This window comes from Musca autumnalis, unplaced genomic scaffold, assembly GCF_047663935.1.
Source record: "Musca autumnalis isolate F117 unplaced genomic scaffold, ASM4766393v1 scaffold_2, whole genome shotgun sequence".
Classification (NCBI taxonomy): Eukaryota; Metazoa; Arthropoda; class Insecta; order Diptera; family Muscidae; genus Musca; species Musca autumnalis.
The window spans coordinates 18,798,862-18,814,570 of record NW_027411755.1 but is presented as its reverse complement, the minus strand read 5'-3'; the positions used below and the strand labels follow the sequence as shown (position 1 = coordinate 18,814,570).

Sequence of the window (15,709 nt, the reverse complement as noted above, 5' to 3'; positions counted from 1 at the left end):
CTTCAAGAGTCAAATTGAGGGTAGTTTCATAAAAACAATGTAAACCCTCAAAAATGGACCCATGTTGACGAATTTTAGTGAAGAAATGTCGTGACCACCGAAAATTCCCGAAAATCGGGAGGTACAGTTATATGGGGGGATATACCAAAACATGGACCTATATTGACGATTATTTTTGAATAGACAAAATTGTAGCTAAAATTCTCAAAATACCGATGATTACAGCTAGTTCGGTTAAAAATTGCAGCTAAAATTCTCAAAATACCGAAAATCGGGAGATACCGTTATATGGGGGCTATACCAAAACATGGACCTATGTTGACGATGTTTCGTTGGAGATGTTTTTTGACCACTGAGAACTTCAAATTTCAAATTACAGCTATTTCGGTTAAAAACTGTAGCTAAAATTCTCAAAATACCGAAAATCGGGAGATACCGTTATATGGGGGCTATACCAAAACATGGACCTATGTTGACGATGTTTCGTTGGAGATGTTTTTTGACCACTGAGAACCTCAAATGGCAAATTACAGCTAGTTCGGTTAAAAATTGTAGCTAAAATTCTCAAAATACCGAAAATCGGAAGGTACGGTTATAAGGGGGCCATACCAAAACATGGACCTATGTTGACGATGTTTGCTGGAGATGTTTCATGACCACTGAGAACCTCAAATGTCAAATTGCAGATAGTTCGGTTACAAATTGTGGCTAAAATTCTCAAAATACCGAAAATCGGGAGGTACCGTTATATGGGGGCTATACCAAAACATGGACCTATGTTGACGATGTTTGGTGGAGATATTTCATGATCACTGAGAACCTCAAATGGCAAATTACAGCTAGTTCAGTTAAATATTGTAACGAAAATGCTCAAAATACCGAATATCGGGAGGTACGGTTAGAAGGGGGCCATACCAAAACATGAACCTATGTTGACGATGTTTCGTGGAGATATTTCATGACCACTGAGAACCTCAAATGTCAAATTGCAGATAGTTCGGTTACAAATTGTGGCTAAAATTCTCAAAATACTGAAAATCGGGAGGTACCGTTATATGGGGACTATACCAAAACATGGAACTATGTCCATATCCTTTGGGATATAAGTTTGTTGATCACTAGGAACCCTTAGTGCCAAATTATAGCAAATTCGGTCTGCAAATGTGGCGAAGAACGTCAAAATACCTCAAATCCGGAGATACCGTTATATGGGGGCTATACCAAAGAGTGGACAGATATAGCCCATCTTCGAACTTGATCTGCCTATGGAAAAAAGACCCTCGGGTGCAAAATTTCAGCACTCTATCTCAATTATTGCGGACGCTAGAGTGATTACAACAGACGGACAGACAGCCATGGCTAGATCGTCTTAGAATTTTATCTTGATCAAGAATATATACTTTATAGGGTCGCAAATGATTAGTTCGATGTGTTACAAACGGAATGACAAACTTAATATACCCTCCATACTATGGTGGAGGGTATAATAACGTTTATTGGACTTTAAATTTTAAAAAATTCACGTTACTATATTGAAATTTTATTTAAAAAAAAAAATGCACCTTTATTGAAATTTTATTTAAAAAAAAATTCACGTTTATTGAAATTTATTTTTTTTTATTTGAAAATTTTGGAATCGAGCTCTATGATCAATAATGCAAGTGAAAAAGGAAAGCCGACGATTCGAACCCACACACCCACCACTATGTGACATGACATGTTTCGCCTTTGATAAAGGCTTCTCAGACATATCGGATATGGGACGGCTTCGCTATCATCTAACTTTTCCTTTCCTTTTTCACTTACATTATTGATCATCAAGCTCGATTCCCACGAAAATTTAATTAAGACATTTTTTTGTTTTAAAAAATTCACTTTATTTAAAAAAAATCACTTTATTGAAATTTTAATTTTAAACAATTCACGTCAATTTAAATTTTTAATTGTAAAGGATTTAAGTTTATTGGAATTTTAATTTTAAAAAATCAGGTTACTTATTATAATTTCATTTTATAAAAATTCGCGTTTATTGAAATTTATTTTAGTTTTAAAAATTTCACAATTATCGAAAACATATTTTTAAAAGTTCACGCTATTGAAATTTTAATATAAACAATTTACAGCATTGTGGCGTTTTTTTATTGGGATAGCGTTTGCAATTTTGTTTTTTCAAAATAGTCTGGCTTAATCCCATTGTTGTTGTTTTAATATTTTAAAACAACTATTTTATTAGTGGAAAAGATTTGGCATTGTTCGCCAAGGGGTAAGGCAGGGAATACTATAGTTTCGATCCACGCCACTGGATCTCATCAGTTCCCTTGGTTCTTGTTTGTGGATATTCTCCACCGAAGTTATTTTTCAATAACTTCTGCAACAAGAAACTTTTTATACCCAAACATCAATCGTCAGCTCGAAGTATAAAGGTAAGCAAAGAAAAAAGTTCAATGAGAAGTTTTTCCTTGGCAACCTCATACAACTCCGACGAAAGTGTCTATCCCAATAAAAAAACGCCACAATGTTTCAAATTGAAGACACTGGCACGACGTGTGTTGTTTTTGCTGTAAAGCAGACCAACCAAATTTTGGTGTGTGCATTTGTCGAAATTCGACGACACATACAAGTGGAAGAGGTTTGAATTGTTTTCGCAGACACTTTCGTCGGAGTTGTATGAGGTTGCCAAGGAAAAACTTCTCATTGAACTTTTTTCTTTGCTTACCTTTATACTTCGAAAAACCACCCGTGAAACGTAGCGTAATGGTTGAATGTGGACTTCGGACTTTTTCAATGTATATAATAGGTCTAATAAGCTCAACTCGAAAGAGAATTAATTAAATATCACTATAAATGACCTTCGCCTTAATAAGGCAAAAATAAAAAATAAAAATTCCCGTTTATAAAAATTTATTTGAAAAAATCAGGTTTATATCTACTTTAAAAATTTCACGTTAATTGGAAAAATAAGTTGCAAAAATTCACGTTATTGAAATTTTAGAAAATCCAAAAATTTACGTTTTTTGAAAAACTATTTAAAAAAACGTTTATTGAATGGAGTTTAAGAACTGAATTTTTATATTCAAAAATTCAAGTTTTATAAAACAATAATTTTTTAAATCCACATTTTATGGAAAAAAAAACTTTGTTGAAAATCCTTGTTTTATTGCAAATTAAATTTTTTAAGATCCACTTTTTATAAAAAAAAGTATTTTTTGAATATCAAATTTTTATGGGAATGCAATTTGCAAAATATTAGCAGTTAGTTGTAAATTTTTTGAATTTTGAATTTTTAACAATAATTAAAAAAAAATAATTTTTCGTCAAACATGGATTTTTTAAAAATTATTTTTCCATTAATCGAGGGTTTTTATACCCTCCACCATATGGAGGGTATAATTAAATTTGTCATTCCGTTGGTAACACATCGAAATATTCGTCGGAGACTCTATAAAGTATATATATTATTGATCAGCATAAATAAAATTCTATGTCGATTTGACCATGCCCGTCTGTCCGTCCGTCCGTCTGTCTGTCTGTTGAAATCAAGATACAGCTCGCAATTTTAAAGATAGAGAGTCAAAATTTGGTACAGAAGTTTTTATTACTTGCAGGATGGTTGGTATTGAAAATGGGATATATCGGTCCACACCTTCATATAACCCCCACAGAACGGTACCTCCCGATTTTCGGTATTTTGAAGGTTTTTGCATCATTATCACACCGAAATGGCTGAAATTTGGTACTTAGTCTACGTTGGTGGTATAAAACTTTCCCCCAGAACTTTGTCGGTATCGGTCCATGCCTTCATATAGCCCCCATAGGACGGTACCTCCCGATTTTCGGTATTTTGAACGTTGTGGCCCCAATATTCCACCGAAATGGCTGAAATTTGGTATTTAGACATCGTTGGGGGTACTCAAACTTCCCCTTTAAATTTGTCGGTATAGGTCCACGCCTTCATATAGCCCCTATGGAAAAGTATCTCCCGATTTTTCGTATTTTGAAGGTTGTGTCTTCAATATTCCACCAAAATGGCTGAAATTTGGTATTTAGTCTTCAATGTGATATAAAACTGTTCGCCAGAAATATGTCTGTACAGGTCCACGCTTTCATATTGCCCCATTTCTGACTAAAATTCGTCGGAATAGGTCCACGTTTCGATATATCCCCCGGATTTTCGTAATACTGAAGATTGTGACGTCAATATCCAACCGAAATGGCTAAAATTCGTTATTTCGTCTTCCAAGAGTTATAAAATATTCCAGAAGAGTATTATCAGTATAGGTCCACGTCTTCCTATATCCCCATAGAAGCTTACTTCTTGATTTTCGGTATTTTTTTAGTTTTAGCCACATTCTCTTACCGAAATATAGGAAATTTGGTATTTAGTCTTCTTTGAGCCTAAAAACTTTCCGTCTGAAATTTGTCGGTATAGATCGACGTTTTGAAATAGCCCCCATAGAATGCTGCCTCACATTGTTTAACCGAAATTGCTGAAATTTAGTATTAAGTCTTCTTCATACACGAAATGAAACTAATTATTCCATTTTACTTCAATACAACTAGTGGTGGAGGGTATAACAAGTTCGGCCCGGCCGAACTTAACGCCGTTCTTACTTGTTTTAAATTAGATTTTCCCATCAAACGCGGATTTTTTAAAAATTATTATTCTATCAAATGTGCATTTTTTAAAAATTATTTTTCCATCAAATTTGAATTTTTTAAAAATTATTTTTCTATCAAATGTGCATTTTTTAAAAATTATTTTTACTTCAAACTAGGATTTTTTAAATATTATTTTTCAATTAATTTTTAAAAATTATTTTTCCCATCAAGCGTGGATTTGTTAAAAATTATTTCTCCATCAAACGTGGTTTTTATAAAAATTATTTTTCCATCAAACGTGGATTTTTTAAAAATTGTTTTTCCATCAAACCTAGATTTTTTACAATTTATTTTTCCCATTAAACGTGGATTTTTTACAATTTATTTTCCCATTAAACGTGGATTTTTTCAAAATTATTTTTCCATCATATTTGGATTTTTTAAAAAATATATTTTTATATATTATATATTTTATATAATATATATTTTAAAATATTTTTCGAATTAATCGTGGATTTTTTAAAAATTAGTTTTTTTCATCAAACGTAGATTTTTAAAAAATAATTTTTCGAATTAAACGTGGACTTTTTAAAAATTATTTTCCCATCAAATTTGGATTTTTTAAAACTTATTTTTCGAATTAAACGTGGATTTTATAAAAAGAATTTTTCCATCAAATTTGGATTTTTCAAAAATTATTTTTCGAATTAAACGTGGATTTTTTAAAAATTATATTTCCATCAAATTTGGATTTTTTAAAAATTATTTTTCGAATTAAACGTGGATTTTTTAAAAATTATTTGTCCATCAAACGTGGATATTTTTTAAATTATTTTTCCATCAAACGTGGATATTTTTTAAATTATTTTTCCCATCAATCATGGATTTTTAAAAATAATTTTTACCTCAATCTTGGATTTTTTAACAATTATTTTTCCCACCAAACGTGGATTTTTTAAAAATTATTTTTCCATCATACTTGCTTTTTAAAAATTATTTTTCCATCAAACTTGCTTTTTAAAAATTATGTCTTCAATTAAACGTGGATTTTTTTAAAAAATACTTTTCCATCAAACGTGGATTTTTTAAAAAATACTTTTCCATCAAACGTGGATTTTTTAAAAATTATTTTTCCAATTTTCCCATTTCCCATTAAACGTGTATTTTTTTTTAAATTATTTTTCCAATTTTCCCATTTCCCATTAAACGTGGATTTTTTAAAAATTATTTTTCCAATTTTCCCATTTCCCATTAAACGTGTATTTTTTTAAATTATATTTCCAATTTTCCCATTTCCCATTAAACGTGTATTTTTTTAGATTATTTTTCCCATTGAACGTGGATTTTTTTAAATTATTTTTCCCATTAAACGTGGACTTTTTTATAATTATTTTCCCCTTTTAACGTGGATTTCTTTAAAATTATTTTTCCCATTAAACGTGGACTTTTTTATAATTATTTTCCCCTTTTAACGTGGATTTCTTTAAAATTATTTTTTCCATTAAAAGTGGATTTTTTAAATTATTTTTCCCATTAAAAGTGGATTTTTTAAAATTATTTTTCCCATTAAAAGTGGATTTTTTTAAAATATTTTTCCATCAAATGTGGATTTTTAAAAATCTATATTCACCTTAAAAAGACACAATATGTTGATAATAAATTATAAAAAAATAAATAAAAAAAAGCTAAAGAAAATTATTATTATTTATTTATTGCTATTAGGACTCTTTTCCAAAAAAGCAATTTATTTAAGATTTTAAATTTATTTTTATTACTTTTTTTAATTATTTTTATAAAACACCAACACGTATTTCACAATAAAAAACTCTCAACAGACATTTATATCGCATTTATTCCAACAAAGAAAAAAACTGTAAACCAAAAAATCCTAATAAAAAACGAAAAAAAACATGGACCCTATCTATACGAAAAACGTAAAAAAAATCAAAACAGAAAAAAATAACCTAGTCGCTTTTTCATTTTTTCGTTATATTTTTGTGTTGTTTTTCTTGTTTTGCGAAAGTAATTTCAACTTCTTCTAATATTTCCATTTGATGTGTGTTTTTCCAAGAAATATTAAAAGATGTTGAAAAATTACTTTGTTGTTATTTTACTCTGAACGGGTACATGTCACTTACCAAATTTAACCACGCATTTGTGGTCAGAATCTGATTCTTTTCATCCTACAAATGGAATATATGCATTAATTATAAAGGTTTGCTTTTTTGCAAATAATTTCAACAAAATTGGATTTGGTTACAAATTTTGAGAATTTTTGTTGAAATTAAATTTTGGCGCATATTTTCTCATAGCGATTTTTTGTTTCTATTTCTATAGATTTTCTTTTTATTTACTAAAATAAAATACTTAGAATAATTCAATTATTATTTAGATAAATTTTTTTATAGAAAATAATATGGAATATTAATTATTTAAAACAAATTGGAATTTTGTGTGACTTACCACATCGATGATTTGTTGTAATGTCAGTCCAAATTTCACTTCAAGGGGATCGGATTCATTTGCTACAGGTCTTTCTAAAGTATTATAGGTGGATAAGAGGTGGTTTAGTAAACGTTTTTCGTGTGGTCCTTGGCAGCTTTCTGAAAGGGGGAGAAAGAAAAAGGACAAAATTAATAATTTAAAAAAAACATTAGAATTAATAATTTATTTTAGACAATAAATTTAATATTTAGTAAATTGTTTCCAATTACAAATTATTTTCCATTTTTTTTAATAATTAAAAATATATTTTAGATAATTTATTTAATATTTAGTAAATCGTCTCCAATTACAAATTGTTTTCCATTTATTTGCTCATTAATATTCCCCCAAAAAATTAACTCACTTCATAAATAACAAATCCAATTTCCACTCTAAAATAATGAGTTGCAATTAAAAAGTAAAAAATATATTTTAACGAAAATTCTGCTGCCAACAATTTATAAACAAATAAAACAAATTCTACTGCACTGCTCCAATTGGACATCATTTATCATTAAACGAACATAATTTGACAGTTTCGAAACTCATTACACAAAATATTGGACTAATGAATGACCTCCATTTTGGGTAACAACAAAAAAACAACAAACGAAGAACATAAACAAAAATCCAAAATGCGTAACAAAATGGGGGAGCACTCATTCCTTGGTCAACAACAATTAAAAATCATGGCAATAATTTTTTATGTTCGTATGCAAGTAGGCACTCCAACTTGTTTTCCTAGTTTGTTTACTTCTAATTACATTGTCAGCAATGACAAAACTATAACAGCAGCAACAACAACAAGAACAAACAACATTAGTAAACAACACAATAATTACACACTAGAAAACAATTCAAATTTCATTCATTCATCCATCCATTGCCGACAATGACTCGAAATAATGACAATATCAACAGTATTTACAACAAAACAAACAACTACAATGACAAAAACAAAAAAAAAAAAAAAACATCCCAGCTTTACAATTATCATTAATTGTTTTTGTTGCTTTCTCGAGAATTTCAACTCATTAGGCTAATGCTAAGCAAATACATAGAAAGTGCCAGTCGTGGGAACTCATTGCTATTGTTGTTGTTGAAAGGAAGCTGCTGTTGAAGGAAACTCATCTATCCGACACTGAGCTGTTGTAATAAACGCAGCAACACTACTACAGGCACTACAATAAAAACAAATAAAGTACTACACAGTTAGGAGGATATTTTTTCATTACAGAAACACAAACATACATCAGATATACATTCATAGGTGAAAAATTATATTTTTGTACACTAATGTACATATGTACATATGTATATCAAATGATGTGAATTCAGAATTTTTTAGATTTTTTTAAAAATAATTTTCCAAAAAAACCGTGTATTTTTTTTAATATTTTTTCCATCAAACATGGATTTTTTTAAAAATATATTTGCCATACAACGGGGATTTTTAAAAAAAATATTTTTTTCATAGAACTTGGATTTTTTAAAATATATTTTCCGTACAACGGGGATTTAAAAAAAAAATTCATAAAACGTGGATTTTTTAAAAATAATTTTTCCATAAAACGTGGATTTGTTGAAAAATAATTTGTCCATAAAACGTGGATTTGTTGAAAAATATTTTTTCTAATTAACGTGGATTTTTTAAAAATATTTTTTCTAATTAACGTGGATTTTTTAAAAATATTTTTTCTAATTAACGTAGATTTTTTAAAAATATTTTTTCTAATTAACGTAGATTTTTTAAAAATATTTTTTGCAATTAACGTGGATTTTTTAAAAATATTTTTTGCAATTAACGTGGATTTTTTAAAAATATTTTTTGTAATTAACGTGGATTTTTTAAAAATATTTTTTGTAATTAACGTGGATTTTTTAAAAATATTTTTTGTAATTAACGTGGATTTTTTAAAAATATTTTTTGTAATTAACGTGGATTTTTTAAAAATATTTTTTGTAATTAACGTGGATTTTTTTAAAATATTTTTTGTAATTAACGTGGATTTTTTAAAAATATTTTTTCTAATTAACGTGGATTTTTTAAAAATATTTTTTCTAATTAACGTGGATTTTTTAAAAATATTTTTTCTAATTAACGTGGATTTTTTAAAAATATTTTTTCTAATTAACGTGGATTTTTTAAAAATATTTTTTCTAATTAACGTGGATTTTTTAAAAATATTTTTTCTAATTAACGTGGATTTTTTAAAAATATTTTTTCTAATTAACGTGGATTTTTTAAAAATATTTTTTCTAATTAACGTGGATTTTTTAAAAATATTTTTTCTAATTAACGTGGATTTTTTAAAAATATTTTTTCTAATTAACGTGGATTTTTTAAAAATATTTTTTCTAATTAACGTGGATTTTTTAAAAATATTTTTTCTAATTAACGTGGATTTTTTAAAAATATTTTTTCTAATTAACGTGGATTTTTTAAAAATATTTTTTCTAATTAACGTGGATTTTTTAAAAATATTTTTTCTAATTAACGTGGATTTTTTAAAAATATTTTTTCTAATTAACGTGGATTTTTTAAAAATATTTTTTCTAATTAACGTGGATTTTTTAAAAATATTTTTTCTAATTAACGTGGATTTTTTAAAAATATTTTTTCTAATTAACGTGGATTTTTTAAAAATATTTTTTCTAATTAACGTGGATTTTTTAAAAATATTTTTTCTAATTAACGTGGATTTTTTAAAAATATTTTTTCTAATTAACGTGGATTTTTTAAAAATATTTTTTCTAATTAACGTGGATTTTTTAAAAATATTTTTTCTAATTAACGTGGATTTTTTAAAAATATTTTTTCTAATTAACGTGGATTTTTTAAAAATATTTTTTTGTAATTAACGTGGATTTTTTAAAAATATTTTTTGTAATTAACGTGGATTTTTTAAAAATATTTTTTCTAATTAACGTGGATTTTTTAAAAATATTTTTTCTAATTAACGTGGATTTTTTAAAAATATTTTTTTCTAATTAACGTGGATTTTTTAAAAATATTTTTTCTAATTAACGTGGATTTTTTAAAAATATTTTTTGTAATTTACGCGGATTTTTTAAAAATATTCTTTGTAACTAACGTGGATTTTTTAAAAATATTTTTTCTAATTAACGTGGATTTTTTAAAAATATTTTTTCTAATTAACGTGGATTTTTTAAAAATATTTTTTCTAATTAACGTGGATTTTTTAAAAATATTTTTTCTAATTAACGTGGATTTTTTAAAAATATTTTTTCTAATTAACGTGGATTTTTTAAAAATATTTTTTCTAATTAACGTGGATTTTTTAAAAATATTTTTTCTAATTAACGTGGATTTTTTAAAAATATTTTTTCTAATTAACGTGGATTTTTTAAAAATATTTTTTCTAATTAACGTGGATTTTTTAAAAATATTTTTTCTAATTAACGTGGATTTTTTAAAAATATTTTTTCTAATTAACGTGGATTTTTTAAAAATATTTTTTCTAATTAACGTGGATTTTTTAAAAATATTTTTTCTAATTAACGTGGATTTTTTAAAAATATTTTTTCTAATTAACGTGGATTTTTTAAAAATATTTTTTCTAATTAACGTGGATTTTTTAAAAATATTTTTTCTAATTAACGTGGATTTTTTAAAAATATTTTTTCTAATTAACGTGGATTTTTTAAAAATATTTTTTCTAATTAACGTGGATTTTTTAAAAATATTTTTTCTAATTAACGTGGATTTTTTAATAATATTTTTTCTCATTAACGTAGATTTTTTTAAAAATATGTTTTCTAATTAACGTGGATTTTTTTAAAATATTTTTTAATTTAATTTTTATAACAAATAAAATTCAAAAAACGTCAATAAAAAATAAATTTCAAAAAAGGGAATTAAAAAAATGAATTCAAAATCGTCAATGAATGAAAATTCAAGAATTTTTTTTAATAAAATAAAAAAATTAAAATATTTAAGATATGTATGTATATGGGGTGCCACCGTGGTGCAATGGTATGCACATCCGCCTTGCACGCAGAAGGTCGTGGGTTCGATTCCCCGGCCAGGCAAAATCAAAATTTTCAACGGTGGCAAAATACCCCTCAGTAATGTAGGCGACATTTCCTGTGTATTTCAGCCATGTAAAACTTCTCTATAAAGTGGTGTCGTAAGACACGCCGTTCGGACTCGGCTATAAACAGTAGGTCCCATATCATTGAGCTAATATGAATCGGGGTGCACTCATTGATATGAGAGAAGTCTCCCCTGTCCCGTCTGGGATGTTTGTGGAACAATTATATATATGTATATGGGAAATATGTTTAAAAAAACAACGATCTATGGAAAAAAATTAAAAATTCTGGATCTATGGAAAACTAATTTTGAAAAAAAAAGAATTCTACGAATTGTTTTTTTTTTAACAAAATCAACGTGTATAGTCGTCCAAAAACGTATATAGAAAATCAGCCTTTATAGTTATTTTTGGTCATCCCAGGAACCTTAATATGCTACCATTTATATTTAAAAAATACTCCAACAAAACCACTGTTCCCCTCGCACATCTTTCCCTTCCTCAATTTTCAACAACCAGCTAAACATTCAACAAACAATTGCCTATTGAAAAATAATGATTTTACAATTGGCTGGAGGTAGGTAATTATACCAAAAATTGCCGTAAACATGACGATAAAAATAAACAAAAATGTTATGCACACACCGCCTACATACATTTGCCGTGCATTATAAATATTCAACACCATATCCTTGCACTATTATGGAAATGCATTTGAATGCATTCTCCCTCCACCCACTTCACTCACTATTTATAGCATTCATTTTTGGCCTTTTTCGAGAGCAGAAAAAATATTGCTGACAATTATTGTCATTGTAATAAAATGTAAAAAGACCTAATTAACAATTGTTGTGTTTTTTTTCGTACAAAATATTTGTTGTAACTCATTAGGTTTTTCAGAAAATTTTTTATATTTCCATTATTTGCTATGCTCTTTGGCATTTTAACTTTAACTGTTTTCATCTTTATTATTGCTATTATTTTTCATTTTAAGCAGAACATTGTGTAAACATTATATGCACGAATAAACGTGCAACAACAGCAACAACACCAATTACAATGACAAAGCAATAGCTATGTAAACAATTATACTAACAAACAGTTCATAGAATTGTGTGTTTTGTTTTTTCTTCGCTCAGGTAAATACAAATTTTTCACTTATTAAACAAATATTGTTGTTGAAGAGTCATGTTTAAAGAACAAAGGCCAGCAGAGTATTTTTGTGATGTGACTATGTGTGTGCGTGTTTATGATTATAACGAACAAATGAAAGGTGTCGTCTCATTAGTGTCATCTTTATGATGTTACCAAGCAGTTCAAAGAACATTTTTTAAGCTAGTAATTAAACACTTGTGAAGTGATGCTGTCCTTACTGAATACTGCAAGGGGAGTATGAGGTTTGTTTACATTTTGTTATTCTTGACGAGAAAAAGCTTACGTTAAGATAAGAAAAGATGTTCTCTGTGTCCTTCTTGGGTTTGTTAGGTTATAATAATAAAAATAAACGTGCAACAAATTGCTTCATTATTTGAAAAACTCAACAACAAAATCAATTCAAAATTTCAAGCCTATGGGCATGTTTGGGTCCTCCTAAAAATCTTATAAAAAAATCCATGCTAATGGGCCTGTTTGGGTTCAATTAAAAATCTTAAACATATCCATATTTACGGGTCATTTTTTAAATATTTGTAGGAGAATCCTAACTCATAAAAATATTTAAAAATCCACGTTTAAAGCCTTTTTTGGGTCGTCCTCCTACAACACTTTAAAAAATCCAGTTTTCTAAAAAAATTAATTTTGTTTTTTTTTTGAGACCAATATATTTTTTTGAATTTATAAAATAAAATTTTTTTGATTTTTTTAAATCCACATTTTGTTTTTGTTCTGTTAAAAAACTTTTTAATTTTTTTGTTTTAAAAAATCCATGTTTTTAATTTTAGTGTCAAAAAAAGACTTTTTTACACTTAATTTTTTTTAAAAAAATCAATTTTTTTTAATTTTTAATTTGAAAACAAATCAAAGTTTTTTAATTTATTTTTTGTTTTTTGAATAGTTTATTTGAAAAAAATACGTTTTTTTAATTTCTTCTTTAAATATCCACATTTTTGAATTTTTATTAAAGCCTCACGTTTTATGATCCGCGTTAATTATAAAAATAAAATTTTAAAAATCCAAGATTTCTTTTCAAATCATCATTAGTTATAAAAAAATTATAAAAATCCAATTTTTAAAACAATATTTTTAAAAAATCTTTGTTAATTTCAAAAAAATACTTGTAAAAATTTAATTGTTTTTAATTCAGTTTCCAAAAAAAGACATTTTTTACATTTAATTTTTTCAAAAAAATCCAAGTTTGTTTTTTAAATTTTTTATTTGAAAAAAGAATTCGAAGTTTTTTTTTTAATTTAATTAATTTATTTATTATTTAATTTAATTTATTGTTTGTTTTTTGAACAGTTTATTTGAAAAAAATAAGTTTTTTTTTAATTTTTTCTTTAAATATTCACATTTTTTTAATTTTTTTAAAGCCTAGTTTTGTGAATTATTTATTCCAAAAAAATCTTCGCATTTGGAATTTTCAATTTTTAAAAAATTATTTATTCTAAAAAATTTAAATTATTTATTTTAAAGAATCCAAGTTCTTTGATTTTTTTTTTTTCAAAAATAATTTTTTTATTTTTAAAAAATCCACGTTTATTAAAAATTATTTAAAAAAAAAACGTTTATTAAAAAAATATTTTAAAATAATCAACGTTTACAACAGCCATCTCAGCAATAAACCTGGATTTTTTAAGGAATATTTTTTTATCCAGACATCTCAGCAATAAACGTGGATTTTTTAAGTAATATTTTTTAAACAGCCATCTCAGCAATAAACGTGGATTTTTAAGGAATATTTTTCAACCAGCCATCTCAGCAATAAACGTGGATTTTTAAGGAATATTTTTCAACCAGCCATCTCAGCAATAAACGTGGATTTTTTAAGGAGTATTTTTAACCAACCATCTCAGCAATAAACGTGGATTTTCTTATCCTGTCATCTCAGTCATCTCCTTGTTATTTTGAAAAATATTTTTAAAAAATACACGTTAATTACAAAAAATATTTTTAAAAAATCCACTTTAATTACAAAAATATTTTTAAAAAATCCACGATAATTACAAAAAATATTTTTAAAAAATCCACGTTAATTACAAAAAATATTTTTAAAAAATCCACGTTAATTACAAAAATATTTTTAAAAAATCCACGATAATTACAAAAAATATTTAAAAAATCCACGTTAATTACAAAAAATATTTTTAAAAATCCACGTTAATTACAAAAAATATTTTTAAAAAATCCAAGTTAATTACAAAAAATATTTTTAAAAAATCCACGTTAATTACAAAAAATATTTTTAAAAAATCCACGTTAATTACAAAAAATATTTTTAAAAAATCCACGATAATTACAAAAAATATTTTTAAAAAATCCACGTAAATTACAAAAAATATTTTTAAAAAATCCACGTTAATTACAAAAATATTTTTAAAAAATCCACGATAATTACAAAAAATATTTTAAAAAATCCACGTTAATTACAAAAAATATTTTTAAAAAATCCACGTTAATTACAAAAAATATTTTTAAAAAATCCAAGTTAATTACAAAAAATATTTTTAAAAAATCCACGTTAATTACAAAAAATATTTTAAAAAATCCACGTTAATTACAAAAAATATTTTTAAAAAATCCACGTTAATTACAAAAAATATTTTTAAAAAATCCACGTTAATTACAAAAAATATTTTTAAAAAATCCACGTTAATTACAAAAAATATTTTTAAAAAATCCACGTTAATTACAAAAAATATTTTTAAAAAATCCACGTTAATTACAAAAAATATTTTTAAAAATCCACGTTAATTACAAAAAAATATTTTTAAAAAATCCACGTTAATTACAAAAAATATTTTTAAAAAATCCACGTTAATTACAAAAAATATTTTGTAAAAAATCCACGTTAATTACAAAAAATATTTTTAAAAAATCCACGTTAATTACAAAAAATATTTTTAAAAAATCCACGTTAATTACAAAAAATATTTTTAAAAAATCCACGTTAATTACAAAAAATATTTTTAAAAAATCCACGTTAATTACAAAAAATATTTTTAAAAAATCCACGTTAATTACAAAAAATATTTTTAAAAAATCCACGTTAATTACAAAAAATATTTTTAAAAAATCCACGTTAATTACAAAAAATATTTTTAAAAATCCACGTTAATTACAAAAAATATTTTTAAAAAATCCACGTTAATTACAAAAATATTTTTAAAAAATCCACGTTAATTACAAAAAATATTTTTAAAAAATCCACGTTAATTACAAAAAATATTTTGTAAAAAATCCACGTTAATTACAACAAAAAAATATTTTGTAAAAAATCCACGTAAATTACACAAAAAATATTTATAAACAAGTGAGAAAAGGCTATAGTCGGTACGGGGCCGACTATGTGATACCCTACACCACTACCTCTGTGAATAATCTTTTCACTCGAAAACATTTCTTTTATGGAGATA

General features: G+C 25.5%; 1 protein-coding gene across 1 annotated transcript in view; it reads right to left on the bottom strand.

The window, feature by feature from the left end:
• The window catches only part of nAChRalpha6 (nicotinic acetylcholine receptor alpha6), a 961,717-nt gene that overhangs the window by 403,917 nt on the left and 542,091 nt on the right, over positions 1-15,709 (bottom strand). The window contains exons 5-6 of the mRNA XM_073967234.1: positions 7,063-7,202; positions 6,738-6,782 (exon numbers count right to left, since the gene is read on the bottom strand). Of these exons, the coding sequence (XP_073823335.1) occupies positions 6,738-6,782; positions 7,063-7,202 (185 nt within the window). The remainder of the gene's footprint in view (positions 1-6,737; positions 6,783-7,062; positions 7,203-15,709) is intronic.